Source organism: Mastigoproctus giganteus, chromosome 3 (genome assembly GCF_048544385.1).
Source record: "Mastigoproctus giganteus isolate SK-2022 chromosome 3, ASM4854438v1, whole genome shotgun sequence".
In the NCBI taxonomy this organism is placed as follows: domain Eukaryota; kingdom Metazoa; phylum Arthropoda; class Arachnida; order Uropygi; family Thelyphonidae; genus Mastigoproctus; species Mastigoproctus giganteus.
Genome location: NC_143577.1, coordinates 177358993 through 177377233, shown reverse-complemented (window position 1 = coordinate 177377233; position 18241 = coordinate 177358993). Strand labels below are relative to the sequence as shown.

At 37.1% G+C, this 18241-nt stretch overlaps 1 protein-coding gene across 1 annotated transcript in view; it reads left to right on the top strand.

Moving 5' to 3' along the window:
- LOC150088437 (calcineurin subunit B type 2) overlaps positions 1 to 18241 on the top strand; it is a 145355-nt gene that overhangs the window by 31778 nt on the left and 95336 nt on the right. The window contains exon 2 of the mRNA XM_090369509.1: positions 16424 to 16463. Coding sequence (XP_090225635.1) covers positions 16424 to 16463 — 40 coding nt within the window. The remainder of the gene's footprint in view (positions 1 to 16423; positions 16464 to 18241) is intronic.

Genomic DNA, 18241 nt, shown 5'->3' with positions numbered 1-18241 from the left:
TGTTAGTTTCGATTCTTTCTCTGTATATATCCACATATATATATATATTATTAAAAAAAAAAAATATATATATATATATATATTATTTAAAAAATATATATATGTTATATGATATTTATTACAATAATATAATTATAAAATTAATTTCATAATACAAACTATATATATACAGGATATAATTTTATTCTTTATATAGAGGTACTAAGTAAACATCAATTATAGATCACCACAAAATTAAAAAGATACTGTACACCTTTTTATAATGAAACAAACATATAAATTAAAAAATAATAAGTTTTTAAGTAACTTAAACCCAAATTACGTGGCACCCCTGGAATGTTATTGCGGCACCCTAAGATGCCACAGCACTGGTTGAAAACCACTGCCTTAAATCAAGAGATGATGCTTAGCGATTGGAATTTTGTCAGTGGGTAAATGCTAATCGCCGATTAATACTGTTCAGCGATGAAGTTACTTTTATCCGTGACTGTATCAGCAACACTTGTAACTCTCATAGGTGGTCAGATGAAAATCCATGTGCCACTGTAGGAACCAATTTTCACATTGCTTCTCTGTAAACGTGTGGTGCGGTATCATTGACAATCAGTTGATTGGGCCTGTTGTGTTACAGAATCATCTTACAGGGCCCATTTATCTAGAATTTCTGCAAAATGAACTTCCAGCACTATTTGTGGACGTTCCCTTGGATACAAGGATTGGTATGTACTTTCAGCATGACTGAGCTCCTGCACATTTTTACCCATCTAGTGATACAGTATAGAAATTGAACTTTTCCTGAACAATGGATCGGCAGCAGTGGTCCTGCTCATTGGCTACCAAGGTCTCCAGACCTCACTCTGTTAGATTTTTGTTTGTGGGGATGGATGAAAAGCAGAGTATACAAAGAAAAGTTGAATACAAGAGACAAACTGCTCGCTTGCATTTGATACTGCTGCCCTCATAAAGGAACGCCAAGACGACCTCAGAAGAACAACACGTAATATTACCATAAGAGTTGCAAATTGCAGTGAGGTTGGCGGTGGGATTTTTGAACGTTTATTGTGAACTGTACTTTGTCAAAAAATTGTCAGTTATTTGTGTTTTGTATCATTCAGAAAGTCTATAAATACAAACAATAAGTCATTTATTATTCTTTAATACATCTCATAATGGCTTTGTGCATGCCAGTTTCAAACAGCTGTATCTCCTTATCCATTGAGAATTGGGCATCTGTTTATATGAATTTTTTTATTCAGAGTAATCGATACTATAACCTCCCCAAAAACTTTCTCATTAAAGTTAGTAAGCATGGCATTGCTCATAAGTGATTCCTCAGGATGCACCAGACTGAAGCACCACATTTTATGGTGATGGAAGGCCCAAGTTGTTTACTAAACAGCTCTTGCCTTGATGGCATTCGGTACAATCTGAGCTTGATGCCTAATCAACCAGGGACAGATTTGGACTGTAAGAAGACAGTGAACAGGCCCTGTGCTAGGAGTTGCATAAGTGAGGCACTTGCCATAGGTGGTGCTAGGTGTGCTACTGCATATATGCTTGTTAAGATACGATATAAATTGGGCGCCTTGACAAGGATTTGCCTCGGGTGCTATAAACAGTAGTGCCGTTTCTGACAGTAAAGCTCCACAGAGTACCTGGGAACCATGGGAGACAAACTGAAAATAAGAAATTTAGTTCTTAGAGGATTAATATATAAACTAGATTCTTGTAAGTAATCACAGAAGTGACCAATCTGACACGACATAATCGTTAGATCCTGGAGAAGCACACGACATTGCAGAGGACTAGCAATGATTAACATGGCAACTGATATGCAAAAAAGTCAGTGTTACTACAAAAAAAACAAATGTACCGATGTAAGCTGAGAAAAATAATGCTAACTACAAGCTTCCTTGTGGAATTTCAGCTGACAGTATATAGCTCTGCATTACATTAATTTGAGAAAACATACCTCCTACTAGTTTATTCTACATTCGCTTAAAAAATGGAGCCCTGAATTCTAGACTTCTGATCCAAAACCTTTAATAGAGGAGTAAATAACTCTGTAGCAACATCAAAAGTAAAAGGAGTATAAATAAATCTTACAGTTCCATGCCTGATATATTTTTAAGTCAACTTTTGAGACATATCGATGAGTAAACTATAATGCACTAAAGAAAACAACCAGCAAGAAAAAATTTGGTCTGTCAAAAAGTCTGAGTAATAACTGTACCAATAACTTCAAGAAATGAGTGCAAACCAATGTCTAGAAATTGGATAAAGATGAGGTGAGGGTTTGGATTTCTTCAGAATGGCCATATTCCTGAATACACTGAGGAATAACAAAGTTATGATTGCTTTGTTAAATAACCTTCTTAGAAAAAGCAATTGTAGAAAAATAATTTTCCTAAATTTTACTCTTTAATAGGAAGCAATAGCATGTGTTCAGACTCCTTGATTAAGTGGCAACATATAGAGAGTGATATTTTTAAGAGCTGAAATAACAACTGCTTCAATTTGGTAGTCAGATTAGCATTTCATCAAGACTTAGTGATGAGGTGCAGTGCAAATTTTGGGTGTGGATAATCTTGCAGTTAGTATAAGCCAATGAGAAAACTAAAACAGTACATTATTTAGAAGTAGAGTGGGAAGCATGGGAAAAAATCAGTAATAAATCTGAATAGCTTTTGGGTTAAAAATGCATTTTCTTAAAATCAGTGTTTTAAAATATGAATTTTTCGAGAGAGAGAGAGAGGGGGGGGGATCAGCAAAATTAAATTTGTCTATCAACAGTATCTTATCAGAAGGATTGCAAAAACTGACAACCCAATCATAAACAGTAGTAGAACCATTTCAATAGTAACAGAAGGGGCAAGATAAGAAAAAAAAAATGATTGAAGCTTGATTGGGAGGGTGATTTCACTGTGGTGATTTCAATTTGGCAGGCAAGGTTTGTTTCTTTTTTTTTATGAAAACCCCGAACAAGAGAGGTATTAGAACCTATAGTACTTAGTACCATGCACAGGTTGGAGGTTGAGAAGATTAAAGAAGATATTTATTGACATTAGACTTGAACGTCTGTAGACTGTAATTTTCAGGAAATACGTATGAAGGGAGGTTGTGCCAGAAAATGGCAGTTGAATGAATAAACAAGGAAGATAAAGTTGGTATTGGAAAGGAAATGGGGAGGGATAGACAAAAGTGGGATAAGGGGAAGAGAAAGAGGGGGGGGGCTGTAGCAAAGGAGTCAGCCTGGTTGGAAAGGGGTGACAAAGGGTTCCCTGTATCGGAAAGCCATCCTGGTCCAGCAGGAAGTGAAAGAGGATGGTGGGGTCAGCCACCAGGCAAATTGGGGTAGGGGCCACTCAGTGTGAGAGGAGGAGACAACTACTGTAGCTAGTAGGAATGAAAGAACATGGGGAAAGGGATCTCTGTGGTATGGGGTCTGCATCAGACACTAGTCCCACACTGGCCTCGGCTAGCCCAAGTGGCCAGTGTCAGCATCCCACACCATGCCGGCTAGGAAAAGCGAACAGCATGGTGTCAATATGGATGACCTCTGTGTCCATAAGGTACCCATGGCCATCAGTCTATCGGGTGGAGAGACTGGAATCGAACATGCAATTAATCATTTGCTCATCATTCTCTCTCACATACCATTTTTGTTTTAAATTTTTTTGCATTTTATACTTTTTCTTACATTGTTTTATAGTTTTTTCCTCACATTTCAAAGACAACAGTCTTACATTTAGAATTTTTTATTATTTTTTTCCATTCATCTATCATTCTCATTCACACCAGGGGTATGTAGTTAATGTAAACCAAAGCAGTAATAATAGTAGTAGTAGTAGTAGTGGCACATGATGCAAGAAAGCAAGTGTAGGAGCTTATGCAGCATCAGCCAAAAAAAAAAAAAAAAAATCATCACACCATTCCCTCCAAATGCCTGTGCAGTTCCTCCTTAAATTTATTTAACCTATCAACTTCCACAATGACAGATGGAAGTTTGTTCCAGCAATTAACCACCCGCTGGCTAAAGGCAAATTTCCGCACATCTATTCTACATCTATCCTTTCTTAATTTGAACTTATGTCCCCGTAGGTTCGTAATCTGAACAAGTGAAAGGATCCCATCAGAATTCAGCGTGCTCAACCCATTCAAGGCCTTATAGACCTCAATCAGATCACCGCGCAGGTGCCTAGTCTCCAGCCACTGCAATTTGCAGAACTTAAGCCTCTCTTGGTAAGAGAATCCCTTCATTCCCCTCACCAATCGTGTTGCTCTTCTCTGTACACGCTCAAGCAAATCTACATCCTTCCTAAAATGAGGCCTCCAGACTTGTACGCAATACTCAAGGCGTGGCCTGACCATTGCCTTATACAGAGGGACAATCACCTCCTTTTCCCTGCTAGCAAAATTCCTATATATCATTGACAAAACCCCATGACCTGCCCTAGCAGCCTGTCTGCATTGCTCAGAAAACTTCATATCTGACTGCACAATTACTCCCAGGTCTTTTTCATTTTCTACCACCTTAAGTGTAGTACCACACAGTTGGTACGTTTCTCTGGGGTTACTTCTACCCATATGCAGTACTTTGCATTTGTCAAGGTTGAACTTCAGTTGCCACTTCTTAGCCCATCTGCCCAAATTATCTAGATCCTGTTGCAGTAGCACACTGCCATTACTGTCATTAACAACCCTGCCAACCTTTGTGTCATCTGCAAACTTCGACATTAAGCCTGATATACCTTCATCAATATCATTGATAAATACACAAAACAACAGTGGACCCAACACCGAACCCTGTGGGACTCCACTAATAACATTAGTCCACGAAGAGCAGCACCCATTGATTACCACCCTCTGTCTTCTCCCACTTAACCATCCTTTTATCCATTGTAGCAACTTACCCTTAATACCATTCTGCTCCAATTTGTACAGTAGTCTTCCATGCGCAACAGTGTCAAAAGCTTTCCTGAAATCCAAGTATATGATATCAAAATTATTTTTCGCATCCAGTTCCTTTGTGACCACATCATAATAACCAATCAAATTTGTCAGACAAGACTTTCCCTTAACAAACCCATGCTGTGTTTGAATTATTGCTGCAGTCTTGTCTAGATGATCCTGCAATGCATCTTTAACCAGTGACTCCATTATTTTACCCGGAACAGAAGTTAAACTAACTGGTCTGTAATTACTCGTGTCACCCTTCGATCCACCTTTGTGAATTGGGGACACATTTGCACATCTCCAGTCCGTGGGAACCTCCCCTGAGTCCAAGGATGCTCTCATAATTATGGCTAAGGGTTTGCTTAGTTGCTTTGCCGCCTCCTTTAAAATAACTGGATAGATCCCATCCACCCCAGGTGCCTTTCTTATGTTTAACTTCAACAATTTCTCCTCCACTTTGCTCTCAGTTATTACAAAATCATTAAGCACACTGCTACAATTTGATAACCTTCTTCCATTTTCAAACTGTAATAATTCCTCACGTGTGAATGTAGATGCAAAATACTCATTCAGTTTGTTTGCTATCTGAGCAGGATCATCAACAGTCGAACCATCGATGTCAAGTGGACCAATCATATTCAACCCCTTCCTTTTAGAGTTTATATAAGTGAAGAAATCCTTGCTGTTTTTCTTAGCATCCTTTGCCAAAGATTTCTCGTAATCCGCCTTTGCCTGCCGAACCACTAATAACTTTCCTGAAATCCTTTCCTTTAAACTTTAATTAAACTTAATTGCAAATAATCATAATTAGGAGAATATTTATATACATATCTAATTGAACAATGAAACAAAAACACTCACATTTATACAACTATTATACTAATGCTAAAAATTTAAACAAACTTCCTGTCATACTTCCTGTCATATTTCTCCTTTTGAAACTTATTCATTCAACATATATTATTATTTTTTATTATTTATTTTTTTTTAATAAAAATAAAGGTGGCACCCAGAACATAAGTTCAAATCTGCCTAACAACTCTTAACTGAGTATTTTACATCTTTCATAAAATAAATAAATAAATACAACGAATTAAAAACATAAAATATTTAAATTAATTTTAAAAAAAAGCATAAAATTTACACTAGCAACTCATCCGTATCTTAAACAATTGTGGATATCAAGAACTCTAACATCAAAAACAGACTTTTAAACTCTAAGTATTATCCAGGTCTTCTTGGTGAAATGAATCTTATTGTCCAATTTTATCTTCAGACTTGATTGATCTGGGGCAGAACCAGGTTCGCCCCCAGAATAGGCCTCTTCCTTTGAGCAAAAACTTCTTTTGCAAAGGTCTGGAGTGCTGTTTGATTAGCTGTTCCACTGCAGTTGAGGAGAATCCCTGGATATTATTCCTCTTCTTTTCTCTGGATTCATTATATATTGCATAGTTGAAGAGTATGCGAGACCAGTTCTCCTTCGCTCCACAAAAACAAAGGTCTGATTCTGAAAGCCTAAATTGAAACAATTTCTCTCTGAGGGGCCCCATGTCCTGTGACTAAATAGGAGGTTTCCATCGTGAGAGTAAACCATTTCATAACAGATTTTGCCATTGCAAAGGGTAATATCCGGTATGAAGTGTTTCGTGACTAGTCCCTTGTTGGTTGTGTCCCATCGTGTCTGCCATATATGAACTAGTTCATTATAGCAGCGCAGCTTCTCTCTTTTCACATCCGTGTCTAAGTTAAGGTGGATGTCTAGGATTGCTGCAGGAATCCCCCTCCGTATTCTGTAGCATAGTCCCCTATAAACTACAAAGAGCACTGCAGTGACTTGTGTTGCTGCCGTGGAGACTTCTGCAGATCTGATGGGTGGCCAGGAGAAGTGCCCATTGGACAGAGTTCAGCTTCTCTCTAATTTTGCACTTAATTGCCCTGTGAAACCACGCCCCTGCAGTGAACGTGACTATGGGGGTGGAACTCCGCCTTGTAGTAATGGAGTATTGTGTGCTTGGAGAATCCCCAATCACTCCTGGAGATCTTGACTATTCAGGCTGAGAAGTTTCTTACTTTTATGTTGACATTCTGAAGATGAGGGTGGAAAGTGAATCTATGGTCAATGATGACCCCTAGGACTTGGGTTTGGATCATAAGAGGTAACTGTGTGCCTTGGATTTTAACCTGGGAAGGCCTTCGAAGGTCGAGTTTGGCTCCAAAGATCATTATATTGGTTTTTGTTGAATTGATTTGGAGCTTATTGGTTTGAGTCCAGTCGGCAAGAGTGCTCCTTTGCGGTAGTCTCAAGGGCTCACCAAGAGCAGCCCGAGAAGGTGATGGTGAGATTGTCTGTGAATGCAATGATCCTGGTACTGTCGAAACTGCGGCAAAGCCAGTCCTGAAGAACCAAGTTCCAGATTAAGGGGCCCAATACGGAGCCCTGTTGGCATGCTCTGTGAATTGGTCATGTTAGTTGTTTATGTACTGTAACGGTTCTGTCTGAAGTATTCCTGATTAACCAGTAGAGTTGTGGTAGGCAATCAGCAGAGTGCAGCCTCTCAAGAGCACTCTCCCACCATACTCGGTCAAAGGCCCCCTCAAAGCCTATAAAGATGGCCAGTTCGTACTTGGCCTTGGAGGTTTCCAGATGGAGTATTATTTCTGAGAGTGCATCCTCACAGGAGCAACCATGTGTGAATCCATGTTGTGAAGGAGAAATGTCCTTTGTCTTGAAATATGCTTACAATTTTTACCGCTATGAGTTGTTCCAGAATTTTACCAAGGTTTGGTAAGAGAGCAATGGGGCAGAGTGCCCGAGGTTCTCTTAGTTCATGTACACCATTTCTCACAATCATTCACTCATCCAGGCACACACATACTCTTTCATTCACATATCCATTGCACTCGGTCTCCACAGTCATTCACTCAACACACTCACCCTTTGCTTTCACAAACCAATTTCATTCAATTTCCATATTTACTCTTTCAGCACTCACCCTTTCTCACACATTCATCCCCAGAGTCATACGTAATCATTCACTCACCCTTCCTAGCATACTTCAGAAACCTGCAACTTACTATGTTTTTCAGATGACAGGTAACCCTGTCAATTTAAGAAATTCAGTCTATTTTGGTTAGACATGTGCTATGATGGGGTCAGTACCAGCCTGCCTTTATTTCCATTGGCCACATTTGGTTATTTTCCTACCTCTATGGTCCCTTGGCAATGAGCCAAGGGAATCCTCAGAGGCAGGGTGTCAAATCTGATAGTTGAATCCGGAAGTTCTGAGTCAATTCAGATATGTTCAGTCATGTAGAATTTGGTCATTCACTTGGGCACGTGGAGGGGATAAGTTTATAATATAGCCCCCCCCCCCTTTTTTTCCCCTTGTAATTTCAAGGTGCAGTGGTGGGGTACCGGCCAAAACTTGCACAGCCAGAATACTAACTGTACAGCATGTGCTAGTTATTGTTAATAAGATTGTTCTTTGAATGCTATTTAATTTTGTCCTTTTTCTAACTGTGGCTGTGCAATGGAACCATATGCCAGCTCCATAGGAGATTACAGGTAAAAACACTGCTTGGTAAATGAATGCCAGAGTTGTGCATTTGAGACCCCAATCGGCTCTGCTGATTGTGACAATCATTCTGGCATAGTTTTGGACTTTTCTGGCCAAGTATGTCAAGTGTGGATAGAATATTAATTTGGAGTCTAGAATTATGCTTGAGTATTTCAATTCTTAGATCATGTGAATTGAGGTATCATCTATTTTTATCACTGGTGGTCATCTTATATTTAGATTTCCTTTAAGTAGGATACACTTAGTTTTTTCCACCGAAATATTGAGCATGTGGGTTAGTGCCCATTCCTGCAGTTTGAGTGCCGCATTTGCTCTTTCTTCCATCTGGTAGAAGAAAGAGCTTCTGGTGTTACCTTTGACCAATAAGACAAGGTTGTCGGCTAAGGCGCCCCTATCTGTAGGGCCTAAATCTCTTGTCAGGAATTCATCAAGTACTGAGGTCCAAAAGAATGGACCTAGTACTGAACGACGTGGGCAGCCTTTTGTAACTGGACATTTTATTTCTTGGAACTGTGTGTGTACTGCCATGTCTGTTACCATGATATAGATTTTTGTGGTACATTTGTCTGGCAGAATCTCCTGAGGATACTTGGCCACCAGAGGGTGTCAAATGCACCGGCAAAGTCAATAGATATTGCCAGCATGTACTTTTGATCACTATTATTTACTGTTGTTAGGATATAGTGCATGGCATCTTCAGTTGAGAACCCTTGCTTGAAACCAAATTTCTGCTCAGAATTCAGGTTGGCTTCAGTATAATATAAATTAAGTCTGTAGAAGAGTAGGTGTTAAGAATTTAAAGAATACAGGAAAGTATTTCCTGTATTCTTTAATAGAATTTTTTCCTGTATTCTTTAAGATTAATCTAATTATAGCTAATGTGGGAATAAACCCTCAGCCAAGCAGTGATTAAATAAGTTCAGTAGGGCATCAGGAGAAATTTATGTTAACTTTTTAATGGTTTCTATTTCAATTGTCAGGTCCAGGGCACTTATTGTTTTTGGTTTTTAAGAGTTCTGCTTGCAGTTCTTCCATATTGAAGGGTGGTTCTGTTGACATATTACTATAATTTTAGTTGCTGGCTATTATGTCACTCTGAGCCTGGGTTAACACCTGTTCTCAGTTTGGAATAAATAATCTAATATCTTATTTACAGTCTGCCCAAGTGTGAGTTGGAGTTCCATCTGCCTTAGTTGTGGAGTTACCATGTCACCTCTTGGCAGTTTATTGTTGACAATCCTGTAGGCACAAGGGTCGGCATTACTGCAGATGTCCCCACTAATGCCCACCAAATTCCTTCCTTTTTTGTCCTTATTAGAGCAGTATATGAGTTTGAGATTCCCTATAGGAATCTCTCAGAGCATCAAACTCATTCTAAGGCCAAGTTTCCCTTGCTCTCTCGAAGTGTTTTCTGGCTGGGTGCATTCTTTACTGCAGTAATAAATTTCAGAACACTACCAGGAAACAGCATTTTTCCTTGGTTTTCTTTTGGGTATTGCTAGGTTGGATGCTTTTTTAAAGTATAGTTGTCACATTTAAGTTGTGTTCATCTGGGCTGTATTTGTTGTTATTGATCTGTATCTGCTGCTGTTCTATTTGCTTTTGGATTTCATTTGTGAAGATCTGCCAGTTGCCTTTCTTTAAGTTGTATCTGGTTGTATCTTTGGGTTGCTGTATCTGGATGTCTATTTGTCTCTTTGATTAAGGTAAAAGTTATAGCTCTAGAGGTGGTCCAAGCTTCCTAGACATCCAATCTGTAATTTTGGTGGATATGGAAGTAGTAGCCAAAATTATATCTATATCACTTTCCCAGCGTGCTACTCTAGGTATGTAGGTTGTGGGGTCTATTTGTTACCTGTACGGTAGTAGTGATTAGGTAGTCTGTTGGTAGTTGGCCATTATGTGTTGCTGGTCTGTCATCTGTACGGCTGGGCCAGAAGCTTGACTGACAGTTGGCATCCATGGGGACTATTATCTTATAATTTGGAAGAATTGTCAGTACATTTTGAAGATAATGAATGCTGGGATTTATTTATATTCTCTTCTGGCCTGCAGTAGAGGGATACAATGTGAAAGAATCTTGTTTGACTAATTATTTGAGCACAAACTGCTAATGGAGAACATAGAGTTAACCTTTAGATCATAAGTACAGGTATTTCCCGACTTTACGAGTTAATTCGTTCCTAGCGTGTGCTCGTAAAGCAAACTCTTAAAGAGGGAATTTATTTCCCATAGGCCTAATGTTAAAAATAGGGGTTACATTCTCAACAATGAAATTAGTTAGATAATTAGTTTGTTTAAACAATGATTGATTCATCCAAAGAATGAAAACTTAGCTTGTAAAATCAAGCAAATCTTAATTATAAAGAAATTATTTGACTTACAAATGTTAAAGAATGTTTATTCATTATCATCATTGACTAAATGCATACTCGTTGGTTTGTTGCATGAGGAGTCGTCGTCGTCTTCAGAAATGCTTAAAGAGGCATTTGTTTCCAAGATAATCTTTTCTTTATAAATTTCAATAGCATTCATAAGCATTTTTTAACGGCACGCACAAATTGCAACTAATACTATTTGTGCAGAGTAACAAGTTTACGAAGCTTAAAAAAAAAAAGGAATGAAGAGAAGATTCGGAAAATTTATTTGTTTTTTATATGATTGAAGATTTCAGTAAAGGAGAAATATTTCACCATAATAACGTAAAAAACCACACAATTCCAGCTATTGGTATTTTCCCAAATGCAATAACATTGAGTTTACTATCCATTTATAATTGCTTGCAGTAACAGAAAAGCACAATAAACTGGAAAGTGTAGATTATTTTTATTAGTTTTATGGTCATGCCCTCCAGAAATGTGCTTTAGAAAAATGCCACAAAGCTGATCAAAATTGGTTCTTATAACGGAACATAAAATAACAACAAAAGTGTAGTGGATTTTAATGATTTGAATTGGTAACTAATACAATTTACACTATAAAAAAAATCGGGCATGACGTAACCGAGTGGTCAGGAGCATGAGTGCAGTGGCACACGCTCTTTGAGTAGGCCGGCGTTCAAGCCTGTGACTGCTAAATACGATTAACATTAGTAATAGTAATTATGGCATGTGATGCAAGAAAGCGAGCTTATGTAACATCAGCCAAAAAAAAAAATTCACACAACCATTCCCTCTAAATGTTTGTCCAGTTCCTCCTTAAATTTATTTAACCTATCAACTTCCACAACAGATGGAAGATTGTTCTAGCAATTAACCACCTGCTGGCTAAAGGCAAATTTCCGTACATCTATTTTGCAGCTGTCTTTCCTCAATTTGAATTTATGCCCCCTTGGTTTCGTAATCTGAACAAGTGGAAGAATCCCATCAGAATTCAGCATGCTCAACCCATTCAAGGCCTTATACATCTCAATCAGATCACTTCGCAGGTGCCTAGTCTCCAGCCTCTGCAATTTGCAGAACGTACTCTCTCTTGGTAAGAGAGAGAGGTAATTATCTCCTCTTCCCTGCTAGCAAAATTCCTGTATATCATTGACAAAACCCTATGACCTGCTCTTGCAGCCTGTCTGCATTGTCCAGAAAACTTCATATCTGACTGCACAATTACTCCCAGGTCTTTCATTTTCTACCATCTTAAGTGTAGTACCACACTCTCTTAACTAATACAATTTACACTATATAAAAAAAAAAAAAAAAAATCAGGCCTGAAGTAGCAGTCGTCAGGAGCACAGGTGCCAGTGGCACATGCTCTGTGAGTAGACCGGTGTTTGAGCCCGTGACTGCTATATATGATTAACATTTGTATTGATTGATTTATTGTAAACTCTACTGACCTGGTGGTGGTGCCAGAGTATAAACAAGAATATAAAAAACTACCTTTTAGAGAGTTAATAGCAAAAATTTCAACTTCCGAGGTCGTGGAATGAATTACCAAAAAACAATGTGTTATTAGGTGTACATTACAATATTTTTACGATATGGTGGTGTCTCTGGAACGGATTAATATCGTAAAGCGGGGTACACTGTATTGTATAGCTATGCGTGTGGTTTGAAATGTGGTATTTATGAATGTTTAACATTCATTTTTTGCAATTAATGTTCATATTTTCGATTTTGTTGATACTTGAAAGAAAAAAAAACTTGTACCAGGAACTTGTAAAGTGGGAACTGCCTGTATAGTGTAGCTTAATTTTCAGCATTCACCTCAATAATCCGCTTGATTTGATGAAACTCTTAACAGATACATAGTAGTTATGAAACTTTTAAATTCCAATGATGATTATTATTATTACAATTAGCCATATGGTGCAAGAAATCTTGAGACTTTTGCTGCACCACCTAAAAAAAAATTGTTGTCCTGAGAGATCTAGCTCAGGACCCTGGTGTGCCAAGCCCCTGGGGATAGTAACTATTTGTAACTTAGTGTAATTATGAATATTTAAAAATTTACTAAATTATGAGCTTTAAAACGTGTTAAAAAATGTCTTCTTAAATTCATGTATTAAAAATTTAAAACGAGACGGAAGCTAATAGTCGTGCACAAGCAACTTTCGAAACCATCCTCAGTTAGCCTTAGTGGCAACAAAAGCTAACTGAGGAAAGTTGCTCGTGCGTGACTATTAGCTTCCATTTCGTTTTAAATTTTTAATACATAAATAGACAACCATAGAATGAATTTAATAAGACAACCTTACCTTTCTTAGGCAAATTTTAACACATTTTAAAGCTCATAATTTAGCGAATTTTTAAAATTCATAATTACAATAAGTTACAAATAGCTACTAATCGGAATTTAAAAGTTTTATAACTACTATGTACCCGTTATAAGTTTCATTAAACCAATTGGATTATTATGCGGTGAGTGCTGAAAATTAAGCTAAACTATATCTAGTTGTTACATCACAGTACATAAGGAATCCTTAATATATGATCAGAGTTAACCTTTGTAATTGTAAGAGAAGGATTTCTAATTACTATTGCAGTTAGTGAGGTTTTGTGTGAAGATTCTATTATTCTGTATGTTCTAGCTTATCCTTGAGTCCTACCAGGATATCTATATATATCTATATTATTTTTCTCTGCTTTAAGCTTGATTTGATCCACAACTGTATATGATCTCTGAGCATTTAATTGGATGAGCTTTAGAGCCCTGTCAAGTTTGGTTTAAATTAAGGCCCATAATTGTTTCCAATTTAAGATGTTTTACCAATTTTTGATAGCTGAAACAATTATTGTCTCTAAGACTATGGTGATAGCCTATTTGTGCCAACTTACATGTAGCACATTTAGGTTGTGTGGATCTATGTTACAGTTTTTATAGTCATGGCCAGTGACTGCATGGTGGCCATAGATTGCATCTTTTTGCTGGCACTGCCTTGCTGTATGACCAACTGTGGCAGTCTTAACATTTTTAACTGGAAAGTATTCCCAGAATCTATGGCTGATCCAGCCAGCATTGATCAGCATAGATCCTCTGCTGGTTTTTCATGATTGGCCATTTTTCTGATTTGTTGTCCCCTGTTTGATTTGGAATTCCTTAGCCATTTCATCTAAGGCTAATCTCACTGAAATTTTATTATTATTTTTTTTATAATAAAAGTCCATCACCTCTCTAATGGGGGTGGTCTTTAGACATGTCAAAGATAATGATATTTGTATTTCAACCCTTGGCTTTTCAGCTTGTAATCCTAGTTTTTTTGGATTTCAAGATGTTCTTGTATAATTTCTATATCCTCTTCTGAGGCTGCTCAATTACAACATTATTTTTCCAAATTAACTTTCACTTGCTTCAGGTGAAGTTTCTTTGATTATTACTTTTTAATGAGGATTTCTCTGTGGCCTTTACTATTATTACATTTGCATCCTTTTTGGGGGTTCAGTCTTTTTTTGTCCTTGTTATTATCTCTTTAGGTTGAGTCTGGTCTTTGTTTGTGGAAACTCTTACAGCCTGTGCATAAGTTTGTACATTTATACTTTAAATGCTTCCTTTACAAAGTTTAAAGCTTTAACTCTAGCTTTTAGCACTTTGTTTTCAACATTTGTTTGTTTGCTGTGCTCTCTAATATCTTCTAGTATTGGAATATTTGTAAGTGTACTGTGATTGTGCTAGCAGCCATGAGGTCTTCCAAATTTATTTTGGTGGTTATTGTTCGGTTTACCAGGTCCTTTGTTTGTTATAGAGGCCAGCTCTTCTGCAACTTCTTTGACCAGAATTTATTATATTTCAATTGCTTCTTGAGTTTTTGGCTTTCTGTTTTCCTTAGTAAAGAGGCCCAGGTGGGTGTTTTTCTATCTTGTCATTAGTTTTACTTGCGGGGGTTGTTTTCCCATGTTTTGCAATTGCTGTCTGTTTCTAGTGCATTTTTAGTTTGGTTTCAAAATCGGCATCTTGCATGGTTTCGCACTCCCTCCCCTGTCTGTTTTGGATTTCTGCATCTTTTAATTTATAAGGTGTTAGGAGACATTGTGAGAGCTATGCAGTGATACTAAATTTATGCTAAAATTCACAGAATTACTAGAGATATTAGCATTTAAAGTTTTGGGGAGTATGGAAGTTTCTGGAATTTCTAGTTCTTATAACAAAGAAAACTATATTTTAATTTTGTGTAATGTCCCTGAATAAACTATACTACTGTACTCAATATGACAGATAAGCTCCACCCGAGGGGCTCACATCTGGTGAGTATGGGCGTGGCACACCCAGGGTCCTGAGCTGGATATGATCATTCTTCTCTTTCTTGATGATTCCTTTCTACTTCTGACTCTCTCGCACTCAGGGTAACTCGGATTTTTTTTTTTGGCTGGTGCAGCATAAGCCTCAGGCTTCCTTGCACCATTTGGCTAATAATAATAATATTATTATTTCGCAGTTTATAATGGTAATATTTTTATTTCCACAGTTCTGAGCCTTGACAAAATAGTAGGTGGTTACTGCACAATTGCTACCACTAGTGATATGCTGATTGCGTATCAATGTAAATGGGTCAGGAATGTAAAAAAAGACTAATATTATAATAATAAAAGCACTTGCCTGTGATTCTTCATGAATACTTACCTTTTAGTTTCCTCTGGTCCATGTTGGAAAATACCAATCTTAAAAATCCAAACGTGGGTTATTGGGACTGCCTTCCTACAAAACAGTCGAGCGCTGCTCATCAAAACACATATTACCTCCTTGACTTCTTGAATGAAGAATGTGATAAATAGCATTTGACAAACTGCAATACCTCTCTTCCCTGTTCATATCATTGGAGAGTGCTAAACTGTTTTGATAAAATAATCATGCTTTCTGGAAGGAAACAGAGTGGCAAGAGTAGGGCAATGGTTTAGAGTATACTAATGTGACTGATACAATGGACTATGAAATAATAAAAAAACGCTCCTCTGTTCCAGCTGCAACTTATTTCACCTCTGAAATAAGTTGCAGTTAGGAACAGAGGAAGCCAATTGAAAGAACTGAGTTGCATCTGTAATTCTGAATTTGTTTCATTAGTATTTTTTCTTTTCTTATATTTTTTTTTAATATCACTACTAGTACCTTGGCATGCCATTTCATTAAAGAACTAGTGTTTTTGTTTAAATACAGTTGTGCTTTTATAAACTGCTTTAACTGTACTTGCATTCATGGCATGTACCATTATCCATAATTTCAAGTATAATTCCTAGACTAGAAAACTTTGTTAAATAATTCTCAAAATGAACAATATTTAAAATTGTTTGAGAGTGAATGAATTGTAATATATTTATTCTTGTATAGCGGGATATGTTACTCCTTATCCTTCATGCCCTGTTTTTTAATGTCTTAATCAACTGCCAGAAGTTCTTATAAATGTAAAATAATCTCAGTAATTTATTGAAAATACATACATCATCAAGTTAATTTATTTTCAGGGTAACGAAAGTTCTCTTCCAATGGAAATGTGCTCAAATTGTAAGTTTCTTGAACAAACAAATTAAGATTTATTTCGTTAATTTATACCCCAAGTATTCTGAAAATTCTATATTGTTTAATGAAGAAGAGCTTTGTATCATGTTTTCATATTGAAATTCATAATTTTTATAATATTACTTAATTTTCAATTAATTAATGGTAATTGAACTGTTCTAGACTAATGGTATTAGAAGTGGCAAAATGATGCAAGGAAGCAATTTTACACAGCATGAGGCAAAAAATACTATCCACCTAATTGACCTTCCTTTTTAATTTATCTAATTTTTCTTTAAATTTATTTAAACTACAGACTTCTGTAATACATAAAGTTTGATCCAACAACTGCTTACTGCCTGGCTAGCTTAAAGCAAATTTTCTTGCATGTGTACATTTTTCAATTTAAATTTGCTTTCTTGTGTGAGTAATCTGAGAAAGAGTAACGAAGTCATCTGCACATAGTTCACTCAACCCATTTAATTTGCCCCTAGGGGCTCGCATCTGATGAGTATGGGCTTGGCACACCTAAGGTCCTGAGCTGGATATCATCATTCTTCTCTTTCTTGGTGAATCCCTTCTACTTCTGACTCACTCACTCACTCAGGGTAATTCAAAAATTTTATTTTTTTGGCTGGTGCGGCATAAGCCTCGGGTTTCCTTGCACCAATATAGTTAATAATAATTTTTTTTTTTTATGAAAAACCCCAACCACGAAAGGTATCAAAACCCTATAGTACTTAGTACCGTGCATGGGTTGAAGGAGAAGTATGGGGGGAGGGGGATGCCGGAAACTTTGCTCTAGAGAATAAACATGGGTTTCACCACTTCAAGCCTCCAATAAGCAAAGTTGGTGGTATTTCACCGGTTGATGAAAGTCATCTACAAGCCTGAAACACTTCAGTCGGACTCCTTACAGTTGCCTAGTTTCCAGAATGCTGCAATTTACAATACTGAAGTCATTCTTCGTACGAGTACCCTGACTCTTATCTGCAATGCTATGCAAATAAATCTCCTAAAATTTCAAACTGCAATAAGAATAACCTTTACCTTATGCAATGAGATAACCAATTTGTCCCTGCTGGCAAAACTTCTGTATATCATTTACAAAAACCTTTTGAGCTGTCATAGCAGTCTGTCTGAAATGCTCAGGGAACTTCATATTGGACTGCATTATTATCTCTGGGTCTTTTTTCATTCTCCATTACTTCCAGTGTGGTAACACCCAATTAGTATGTTATTCTGGGATTTTTACCCAAATGCAGTGACTTACATTTAATAATGTTCAGCCTTGAGTTCTGTTTTCAGCTCATATGCCCTAATTTATCCAGATCTTATAGGAGTAGCATACTCTAATTACATCCGTGACCATCCCTTCCTTTATCCATGGTAATAACCTGCCCCCAATTCCATACTGCTCCAATTTGTATAGCTAAGCTAAATGCTGATGGCATCCTTATTCTTGCTCAGATGACATGAGGGGGCTTAAATTTAAGTTGGGGTGGGATGGTTGTAGGATGTGTAAAAATTTGTTTTAACCAGAAGGTAGTTGGTTTATTCAAACAAACTTTCACCTGGTATTGTCGAAATAGATAGAACAAATCTTAGAGAAATGGACAGGTAATGTGGAAATTTTTTTTTTTTTTAATTATTATTTTATTTTATTTTTTATGATCCTAGTTCTCTTCAATCATTTAAACAAAGGTGGTGCAAAGGTTTTTACCAGTATCATTGAGGATACCTTAAAGGAAACTGCTAGTTAGGGGTGGGAGGGGCCAAGGGTA